The sequence below is a fragment of the Engraulis encrasicolus genome, chromosome 7 (assembly GCF_034702125.1).
Source record: "Engraulis encrasicolus isolate BLACKSEA-1 chromosome 7, IST_EnEncr_1.0, whole genome shotgun sequence".
Taxonomy (NCBI): domain Eukaryota; kingdom Metazoa; phylum Chordata; class Actinopteri; order Clupeiformes; family Engraulidae; genus Engraulis; species Engraulis encrasicolus.
In genome coordinates, this window is record NC_085863.1 from 40,430,654 (window position 1) to 40,442,798 (window position 12,145).

The 12,145-nt window shown below is 45.1% G+C and overlaps 1 protein-coding gene across 2 annotated transcripts in view; it reads left to right on the top strand.

Moving 5' to 3' along the window:
* The window catches only part of camkk1a (calcium/calmodulin-dependent protein kinase kinase 1, alpha a), a 113,833-nt gene that overhangs the window by 47,870 nt on the left and 53,818 nt on the right, over positions 1-12,145 (top strand). For both annotated transcript variants that reach the window (XM_063203541.1, XM_063203542.1), the window contains exons 3-4: positions 9,735-9,782; positions 11,469-11,522. In XM_063203541.1, coding sequence (XP_063059611.1) covers positions 9,735-9,782; positions 11,469-11,522 — 102 coding nt within the window. The remainder of the gene's footprint in view (positions 1-9,734; positions 9,783-11,468; positions 11,523-12,145) is intronic.

The window sequence follows — 12,145 nt, forward strand, 5'->3', positions numbered from 1 at the left end:
TAATTATAAAATAATTACATAATAATTACACTTGTCGCCAGCACCTGCATGCACCGTAGTTCGCCAAGTGTCTATTGGAAAACATTGGGGCGATGAATTAGATGTGTGGTTGCCTGTGTTGTCTTTATTTCTCGATACTGAAGGATACAGATTATTATTGGGTTAGTTTCCTTCTTACATGTTCATATTTCAGCAGTGTGAACAGAACCGAGGTTACTTACAAGGCAATCAATCACACCTCTCCTCCTGCATATTTCAAATTACAAATTCAAAATGACAAAATCAACATCAAACATAAATGGTGCACACATGTACGGTAGCTGTGCAGGAAGGAACGCAGAAATGTTGATGGCAAATATTTCAATTAATTCTTAAGTTTATTAGTTTCAGTTGGGTGCGAAGTTAACAAACCAGTTTACATTATATGCAGGAGTTTTGTAGACCTTTTTAATACATACATATTATATACATTCATACATATTGTATAGAAGCTGTTATTAATATCATTAGTCTAATCTGTGTGTGTCGATGCTTGCTTAACGTTCGTATTAGAGGAAGGTGAAAGTGCTTTGTGGTGAATAGCTATAATATATTTATTACACCACCTGACCAAAAAAGCATAGACACAAACACACGCACACGCACACGCACACGCACACGCACACGCACACGCACACGCACACGCACACACATACACACACACACACACACACACACACACACACACACACACACACACACACACACACACACACACACACACACACACACACAGTGAGAAACAGCACCTCATGTACACAAAGCTGGTCTAACAGGAAATTCCGTCCAACTGCCGAAAATGTGTTTACTTTTCAGCTGGCAGATAGGCTTCTAAGCATTCTAGTGCCACGGTTTACACAGTAATAGTGTTCCAGATATCAGAGAGAGAGAGAGAGAGAGAGAGAGAGAGAGAGAGAGAGAGAGAGAGAGAGAGAGAGAGGAGAGAGAGAGAGAGAGAGAGAGAGAGAGAGAGAGAGAGAGAGAGAGAGAGAGAGAGAGATGTGTAGACAGACAGAGAGGACAGAAAGAAGAGGGAGGGAGGGGAAGCCGAAAGAAGGAGAGAGAGAGAGAGAGCGACAGACAGACATAAAGAGACCAAGAGAAATATATAGTTGGAGAGAGAGACAGACAGACCGAGAGAAGCTATCGGATATTGCTGCCGGAGATGGGCTGAATCTCTCACTTCCACGGTTAGTTACTGCAGAGTCACACACACAGAGATGGCGAACTCTCGCCCATACAAATGAAGTCATTTCTCTTTTTTCTCCTTTTCTTTTTTTTCTTTTCTTTTCTGGCTGCGGAGGCTTGGGGTCTCCTCACAGCCGCAATCGTTATCATCAATCCTGTCAACGTGTAGCGAAGAGAGGGAAGGAGGGCTGAGGGGGCTGTTCCCCTGTTTCTCTGTGTGTGTGTGTGTGTGTGTGTGTGTGTGTGTGTGTGTGTGTGTGTGTGTGTGTGTGTGTGTGTGTGTGTGTGTGTGTGTGTGTGTGTGTGTGTGTGTGTGTGTGTGTGTGTGTGTGTGTCCCATAGTGTGTGTGCGTGTGTGTGCCTGTATTTTGTGTCTGTGTCCAGAACGTGTTTATAGGTCATACATAGTGTGTGTGTGTGTGTGTGTGTGTGTGTGTGTGTGTGTGTGTGTGTGTGTGTGTGTGTGTGTGTGTGTGTGTGTGTGTGTGTGTGTGTGTGTGTGTGTGTGTGTGTGTGTGTGTGTGTGTGTTTGTGTACGTGTGGCATGCATGTCAGTGTCAGCATACTCTTGCATATCTATGACCGTTCTTTCCACGTTGGACATGATTTCATGCAAAATGCTGCGAGCATAGGGTTTGTGTGTACACGTGCGTGAACATGTGTGTGCGTGCGGTAGTATGCAAGCATACAATACCTCCTTCCTTGTGTGACTTCCTCTTATCAGCTGTAGTGTGATCTGGTGGTTGAGTGTGGGTTGGTGTATTTACGGCATGCTATGATGTGGTGAGATGTGCTGTAGTATTGTGTTGCTGTACGGTGGTGTATTGTAGTGTGACACAGGGACGCAAGGGGACTACACAACATTTAAAGGGAAGAGAAAAGAAAAAAAAACTTTTTTGCTCTGTATTTCTCTTTTTTTCTCTTTTGTCTGTTCTTCTTCTCTCTTTCTCCTCATGTCCTGTCTTACTCCCTTATAGTGTCGTCACACTTGCCCATCTAGCTTAACCATCATAATTCATCTTACTTCAAAGCTTTGACGTTGTGTGCGTGTGCATGTGTGTGAGAGAGCTTAGGATTTCACCAGTCCAAGGCAGAAGGCGAGGAGGTTCTTTCACTTACTGTTTCTGATAAGACGAAATTACCATTTGAAACTCAGCTGACCTCTTTTTTAAAAGCACCCTCTCACAAGCACACACACGCGCACACACACACACACACACACACTGGGATTCACCCTTCTCATGCATATTAGTTGCTGCTATTGGAGTGTGAGACTCACAGCTGTAGCCTACATACTGGTAACATCCGGAGACTGTGCAATAGAGAGGCTGGTGAGGACACACAGTGTTGCTGGCAATATTCATATTCTATTCACATGTTGTTGCATACAGTACACACACACACACACACACACACACACACACACACACACACACACACACACACACACACACACACACACACACACACACACACACACACACACACACACACACACAGGTGTGCACAGATACAGAAACAAACACTAACACACACGCACATTCATGTTTCATACAGTACCAGCAGCAAATCCGCACACGCACACGCACACACAGGTCGACAGAGGGGACAAGCGAGTCGGTTGTCCTGGGCACAAGGGGGCCCAGAAGGGAGCCCTTCAGATGACTTTGTCCTTTGCCCAGGGGCCCTGCACACACGCATGCATGCAGATACCAGCAGCGATACACACAAAGAAACCCATGCACAGGCATAGTACACATACTTTTTTAGCACACTTATACCCACACATACATAAAAACGTTGCCACAAAAAGACACAGCCATCAGTGTGGCTCATTTCAGTGTGCTTGCTCTCCATCTCCAACCTGACTTCTGACCATCTGGCTACATTTCACCAAACTACACACGAGGGACTTTCCAGGACCGTGAAAATCAAAATTAGCCAATCAGGATCGCCGGGTGGGATTTTCCATAGATAATCGGTGTCGTTGTAGCTCCTCCTCCACCGGTCATTCTGGGCTGCATCCGGGCGGGTGGAGTTCAATGTGAGGGGCTGAAGTGGCACGTCAGTAAAGATGATGACAGGTTGTTAAACCAATCGGTAACACTTTCTATGAAGCCCATATCTATAGCGCATTATGAGCGCATTTATAACAACTTATAATGCACATCATAATTAATCATAGTGCATTATGACAGTTAGGCCTATAATGTATTATAAGACCCTTCACTGCCAGTAGTTTATAACCATTCACGAGCACTCAAAACACCCTAAGGTTTATAATGCATTATAAGCTAGATTTATAGTTATTCAGGACTATTGATATACTCCATCATGAAGTGTTATGAGTGTAGTCATAATGGACTATATGATTATGATGTGCATTATAAGTTGTTATAAATGTGCTTATAATGCGCTATAGATATGGGCTTCATAGAAAGTGTTACCAACCAATCATATGCTTTCAAGGATTTCTGATAAGGAGCATCATTCAAAAAGGTGTCAGTTGTGGGGGGTTCCCGGATGGTATCGTGAAGACGAAGGTGAAGGTGAAACATAGCAGCTGGTGAGAGTCAGGTGACTTCATCTTTCCTCTCTGCAGTTGTCAGGATCAGTGCTCAGGATCCTCTTCACACCTCAGGGCTTCACAACTCTGGCAGCTTTCACACACACATGCACGAGCCTGCACCGCACGCACACATGCATGCATGCACGCACGTATGGAAGCATGCACGCACCCACGCATGCGCAACGCACATTCACTTCACACAAACACACAAACAAATAGGCACACACACTGCACAAAAATGCGTCCTCACAAGCAAACAACACACACACACACCAAACTAATGAAACCTGTCGACTCCTTTTCACCTCCTCGCCCTGATGGATTTTTGTGTGCTGGTGGTGGGGTGGTGGCAGTGGTAATTGTAATGGTGGGGGCAGCAGGTGTAGGTGAGGGCTGGGAGTGAGAGCCGTGGTGGTGGTGGTGGTGGTGGTGGTGGTGGTGGTGGTGACAGCAGTAGCAGCAGTATCAGCAGTGGGATGCCCTCAGCCATCAACTCCCGCCCCACACTCACAGGGGGAGACATTTCTGAGAGGATGGCAAAGAAAATGAAATTAAAAGAAACTGAAAGCCTCTCCCTGACTGTCTCTGGAGACTCTCCTCTCCACCAACAGGCATGCTGGAGGCGGTGTGGACTGTGCCATCATCATTGCCTATGTGCGGGCTTCTGAAATTAACCCCTTCATGCAGAGACTCTACTAGTGTTTCCCACAGAAGATTTGTTAGTCAAGGTGGGTGAGGGGTTAGCTGGCATCTGAAACATGTGGCTGTCATCCAGTGGTGTAGTCTACTTTTTTGTGGTGGGTATACTGTATATTTGAGCATTTTTTGAAGTGGGTATACTGTATATATTTGTGCTATTCAAAACAATGGATAAATCAATTTTAAGTGGGTATACTGAAATACCTGAAATTTAGAAGTGGGTATACTCCGTATACCCGCGTTCTATGTAGACTACACCACTGCTGTCATCATTGGAAAGGAATCTGTCCCTGAAATGTGACATGAAGCCTTCCAAAAAATGAATAGCTTATACAGAGAAAATTGTTTAGAAATTGTACCCACAATGTAAAACCTCTGAAAACTCTTTTCGGGGGACCTCCTAAAGGTGGTGGGTGTTTGTCAACCTTTGCCAAGGTGGCCATCTTAACATGACGTTAATCTTGATTTTTTTTTTCTGTCCTTACTAAGTTGTTTTGACCAAAGTACGGTTTTGCAACTAAAAATGTCTATTTCTGGAAATTCAAAATACACGTAGCGGACAAGGACAAGATCCATCTTTTCATGTATGAAAAGGGCAATTCCCCCTATCATAATGAATACTTATGATGGTGATAAGTATTCTTGGACAAGGTAACATTTGTGAAAAGGCAGCATGAATCCTGGAGTTAAACTACAGAAAATATTACACAGTGCACCTTTAAAGGGACAGTTTGGTCAATTTCAACATGCAGTTGTATTGCTCACGCTACCCTTGACTTGTCAGTACCTGGTGATGCCACATTTTTCGGCTCAGCCCTTTCCGAGATATGAGCAATTCTAATGGGGGCAGCGTTTGTTTACATTTTTAAAAAATGAAACATAGGCCAACTCCAAATATTTTCCCAAAAGGTACTGCTGTTTGCTAGTTGTCTGCTGATGTTTTATAACCTTTTGGATGTTTTTGGGAATAAATAAAAATGTTTTTTTGAATTGAAACAAAGAGCTGCCCCCATTACAATGACCAGGATCTCGGAAACGGCTGAAGAAGAAGAAAAAAAAATCTCAGACACTGACAAGTCCAGGGTAGTGTGAGCATTACAACTGCATGTTGAAATTGACCAAACTGTCCCTTTAAGACTTACTCTCTGTTATAGCAATGTTCTTATGATGATGTTGAGGGTTTTTTTTCTTCAGCAAACAGTGAATTGAATTGGTGATCCTATCCAGACTGAAATACTATGTATTAGCTTGGCTGTCGTACCAAGATTATATCTTGCAAAAATATCCATGGGCAGGTACTGTGTGTAGTTCCCAGAGGTGGGCGTACAGGGTAGATGTCAATCAATTGTCTCCATGTTCCATTGGATAAGAGGCAAGTCCAATCGGATAATTAATTGCCATGATGTATGCGTAGCGTTTGCTTTTTCATTGATTCTGGATTTTTCCAGCTGAGGAACAGCTGAGAAGCAGGAGGTTGGTTAGACTGACTGAAATCGGATGTGGAGCATTTGCATGGCAAGCAATTAGCCATCTATTTCTTAAATGCAGTCATGAAGCTGTTTTCTTTGCTTTTTGTGAATTCATAATGTTGCTTTTTAATGGCACTTTGTTTTGTGAACATAAAGTTGTGTTGTTTATAAATGGCAGCTCTCTCTCTCTCTCTCTCTCTCTCTCTCTCTCTCTCTCTCTCTCTCTCTCTCTCTCTCTCACAGACACACAGACACAGACACACAGACACACACACACACACACACACACACACACACACACACACACACACACACACACACACACACACACACACACACACACACACACACACACACACACACACACACTCCCAGGCATGTGTCAGGCTGGAGTTTAATTACTGCTGAAGTTATTGTGTGTTTATGAGAGTGACTGCTGCTAGTCCTCCTGGCTGTCAGCTTTTTGGCTGTCAAGGATACAACACTGTCACTGGCTGTCATCACACCGTGACAAACACTGCACTCTCTCTAGTCTACGTACACGCAGACAGTGGCGAAAGCAACCGAGTCAACTGATATATTTTTACATTATTTGTCTTTGGGGAGATGGCAAATTGGGCGAACTGAGGAAGTTCAAGGTAGTAAAGCTTCTTGTGGCACCACAGCACTTCAAAATCAAGACAGACTAATACTGCTAATACCGTGAAGCTTCATTAATCATCAAGCTTTTTAGTGCCTGTACGACTGCAAATACTTGGCCCAGTAAAAATTGTTTGGTCAAATGCAACAGGCTACAGTTGGGTTGTGTGTTTGTGTTTGTGTTTGTGCGTGTGCGCGCGCGTGTGCATGTGTGTGTACATTGTTTGGGTTGGGTGATGGGTTGGAGTGGTGGAATGTGTGCATTTCTCACTATCGCTCTGAATATATGAGTGTGTGTGTGTCTGTCTATGTGTCATCCTGTGTGTGTGTGTGTGTGTGTGTGTACGCGCGTCTGTATTCATATGCAATTTACGCAACCACCCTTTATCGAAGTGCTTTATTCTGTAGCAGCTCTGACTGTGCACGGAGTACACACACACACACATACACACACACACACACACACACACACACACACACACACACACACACACACACACACACACACACACACACACACACAGCTCTAACAGTGTGAGTGCTGAGACAAAGATAGGCGAAACAGACACACACACACACCACACACATCCCAGCAGCTCCCGACTATGTGTACTGTATGTATGATTGCTGAGATAGAGAGAATGATTGGCAAACACACACACACACACACACACACACACACACACACACACACACACACACACACACACACACACACACACACACACACACACACACACACACACACACACACACACACACACACACACACACTAGCAGCTCTGGCCGCATATTACTGCTGAGACAGAGAGACAGGCGATTGGTGCAGTGCAGGACTTACTGAGCATGTGCCAAGCAGCCTTTCAAAGCGACCCAGCAGCCTGGGCAGCCTGGGCTAACAGCAGCGTCCACTCCCACTCTCCTCCCTCGCTCGCTCCTCTCCTCATTCTTTCCTTCCTCTCCTCGTTTTTCTCACTCTGTCTATTCCTTGTTTTCAACTGCTACTGCCAGCACACCCCTCTCACTTATCCCACTTGCTTTTCCCTTCTCGATTCTTCTGATCTCTTTGTGTTTCTAATCTTCTCAGTTTTTTTTCCTCATTTCTCTTTGTCTCTTCTCTTCTCTTTTTGTCTCTTCTCTTCTCTTGTTGTCTCTTCTCTTGTCTTGTCTTCTCTTCTCTTGTCTTGTCTTCTCTTCTCTTCTCTTCTCTTCTCTTCTCTTCTCTTCTCTTCTCTTCTCTTCTCTTCTCTTCTCTTCTCTTCTCTTCTCTTCTCTTCTCTTCTCTTCTCTTCTCTTCTCATTTTGTCTCTCTTCTCCCTTTCTCCTCTCCTCTCCTCTCATTTTGTCATCTCCTCCTACACTTGTCTTTCCACTGCCAACACCTCCCCCTCTCCTCCCACTCTTCTCCTTGCTACCCTGTCATGTCCTGTCCTGCATCCTCTCCTCTCCTCTCCTCTTCTAACACCATCTATCCTATATTGCTGTTGCTAGCCTAGCGTGCCCATTTCTTACAGCCCTCCCTCCAGTCCTCTCTACTGTGCTCTGCCAGTACCCCTCCCCACTCCAACTGTCCTCCCTCTCCTGCTCTCCTCCACCCTCATCTCTCCTCTGCCAATACTCTTTTCCCCATCCATCCATCCATCCATCCATCCATCCATCCATCCATCCATCCATCCATCCATCCATCCATCCATCCATCCATCCATCCATCCCTTTTTTTTCTTTCCACTCCAGTCACTTTCTCCACTGACCCAACTCCTTGGCACGCTTTCCCTCCTCTCCCACTCTCTCTCTCTCCTCTCCTCTCACCGCATATGGTTTTATTTCTCAGGCATGGCCAGTTATGAAACATTAATTAGTAATAGCAACTCAGTCCATTCCCAGCAATTCAATAGCAAAGTGTCCCCATGCGATGTGTGCCAGGCCCGTCTTACTGATGGAGTGAAGCAACAGGGTCCAAAGTACAGCTCCAGCTGACTACTGCTTTTGGCACTAATCAAAGAGCGCTTGGATGGTGTCTTCATTAAGCTTTGGATCACACACGCACACTCATTACGCATTCACACACACACACACACACACACACACACACACACACACACACACACACACACACACACACACACACACACACACACACACACACACACACACACACACACACAAACAACCATATTAATTTGTACACACACACACACACACACACACACACACACACACACACACACACACACACACACACACACACACACACACACACACACACACACACACACACACACACACACACACACACACACACACACACAATCTCCCTCCCTCTCTCTCCCTCTCTCTCTCTCTCTCTCTCTCTCTCTCTCTCTCTCTCTCTCTCTCTCTCTATCTGTCTAAAGACTGCAAAACATCCCTGATCGTTGTTGCTAAGACACTAAAAAAGAAGGCTGTGGAAAAAAAAACACTCTTTGCACAGTATGCTTGAGCCACACCATCCCCATCCCCATCCCCATCTCTATCCAGCAGTGGCTCCAGGTTATGTTATGTTGCACCAGAAATGTAACGGTAATAGGTGCAACACGGAACAGATTGTTCCTCCATATTTGGGCCATCATAAACTCCCACCTCCACCACCACACACCCCCCACTCCTCCAAACCCATTACCCTCTCCTCTCCCATCAACAAGACAAAAGCAAAGATGTGGATGATTCATGTGGAGAGAATCCAAGCGCTTCAGAGAACATTATTGTTTAGTGTTGCCGCATTCAGTTATTGATTTCTTTTTTCTTGTAAGGCTTTCGGGGGTGGGGTGGCGGTGGGGGGACAAGAGCGAGGAAATTATAGAATATGTGTCTGGGAATGGGGTGCGTGTGACAGAGCAGCAGATAGAGGTTTGTGTTTGCGTGTCAGAATGAGGTTTAGTGCAGCTTTTAACATGGGTGTGAGTGTGTCGTGTGCATGTGCACAAGACCAATAGCATGTGAAAATGCACACAGGTAAAAATCTTAATACAGAAATGTTTGAAAAAAAGAAAATGCACACAGGTCTGCTTGTGTGTGTTGTTTCGATGCATGCATTGTATACACATTGTAATTGTTTTTTTAAAGGGATGTATCTGCTTCCTCTGTCTCCACAGGACTGCATGCGGCTCAACCAGTATAAGCTTCAGAGCGAGATAGGAAAGGTGAGTGTATTGTGTGTGTGCATATCTGTTTTGTATTCGTGTGTGTGTGTGTGTGTGTGTGTGTGTGTGTGTGTGTGTGTGTGTGTGTGTGTGTGTGTGTGTGTGTGTGTGTGTGTGTGTGTGTGTGTGTGTGTGTGTGTGTGTGTGTTTTCTGCGTCTCTGTGCATGTGCATGTGCTGATGTGCACATCTGTGTGTGTTCTATGAAGTCCTCTTTCTCACCCCTCAAACTATGTGGAAACTCTTCATATATATTTTTGGATTTTAAATTGGGAGCATGCTTTCCCAATTTCACACTGAATTTAACCCAGACACAGTAGTTACTGCTTCAAATCCCCTGAAATCAGGGGCAAAGTTCAAAACGCAAAATACGTTCTCCCCTTTTCCTGAGCTCATTAGAGTATAATTTAATAATTTATTACAGTGTTGTGGAGTTGTTATACAAAAGGTCACGGGGAAACCTAATGGTGTTGCATGTTTACATTTCATTTGATTGCCCCCACTTAACGACAGTTTGTACATGTAGAGTAGGGTGAACAATTTTGTTAAAACACACACGCACGCACACACACACACACACACACACACACACACACACACACACACACACACACACACACACACACACACACACACACGCACACGCACACGCGCACACACACACACATAGATAGAGAATGAGATAAATATTCTCAACCCAGGGAGTCAAGATTGGGAGGAAGATTATGTAATCTATCAATCTATCCAGCACTGCGGTGCGGGTTGGTACATTCGAATATTCTGCGCAATGTACTTGTTTTGGCCTTGTGCCCTTTTCATCTTGTGACCAGCCTCTGACATCAGGGGCTCACAGAAACACACTGTGTGTGTGTGTGTACGTGTGTGCGTGTGTGTGTGTGTGTGTGCGTGTGTGCGTGTGTGTGTGCGTGTGTGCGTGTGTGTGTGTGTGTGTGTGTGTGCGTGTGTGTGTGCGTGTGCGTGTGCGTGCGAGTGTGTATATGTGCGTGTGTGTGTGTGTGTGTGTGTGTGTTCGTTCGTGCATGGATACGTGTGTGAGTGTGCGTACAGTACCATATGTGTGTGTCACGTGTCATGTGTGTCAAGGCAGGGTGTGTGTGTGTGTGTGTGTGTGTGTGTGTGTGTGTGTGTGTGTGTGTGTGTGTGTGTGTGTGTGTGTGTGTGTGTGTGTGTGTGTGTGTGTGTGTGTGTGTGTGTGTGTGTGTGTGTGCCTATGTTGTGTGCCAGACTGCCACTCGATGCATGCCATTTCAACATTTGATTCCAATATTCCATTCTGAAATTGGCCGTGGTGGTGAGTCAGTGACGTGAGCGTATGATTTGTATGATGCCTGCATACAGCAAGCTGTCCTCTAGCCCTGCAGTCACTACACAAACAAATCTCCTGCCCTACACGCACACACACACGCACGCACACACGCACACATGCACGCACACACACACACACGCACGCACACACACACACACACACAGACACACACACTCACAAGCACACACACACAAGCACAAAATGGTTCAGAGTGATATACACGTAGATACATGTGAAACCAGAACAATTGAATGATTGTAATGATATTGTATTGATATTGTTTTAGTCCATACTGTATAATATCATGTGCACTGTATGTCATCCTCATCTGTACTGTATGTGATTCTGATGTTCTTGCAGGGCTCCTACGGTGTGGTGAAACTAGCCTACAACGAGGACGATGACAAGTATTATGTAAGTTCCTTTGAAACATTTATTACCGTTTCCCTTCTGTCTAAAGTCAGGTCATTATTCCCGTCAAGTTTGGCCTCCAACACAACACACACACACACACACACACACACACACACACACACACACACACACACACACACACACACACACACACACACCGGCATGATTGCACACCGAAATGAGAAGGACATTGGCTAGAGCAATTTCATGTCATGAGTGCAAAATGATCCCTTTTTTTGCAATGTGTGGACTACCGTGAAATGAAATGTGGGCAGTATGTGGGCAGAGAGAGAGAGAGAGACCGCAGCGGAAGTGAAAAATAAGAGATTAAAAAGGGGGGGTCTGGTCAGAACTGAACATGCCGTGCTGACCGCGTGCTGCTGTGCTGTTTACAGTGGCTGTTTACAGGCCATCACCTTGGTTATTGACTCCTGCAGTCGCAGATGAACCCAGTCAAGACAGGCAACACAGACAACACAGGTAACACAGACAACACAGGCAACACAGTCAAGACAGACAACACAGTCAAGACAGACAACACAGACAACACAGTCAAGACAAGCAACACAGACAACACAGGCAACACAGGCAACACAGACAACACAGGCAACACAGACAACACA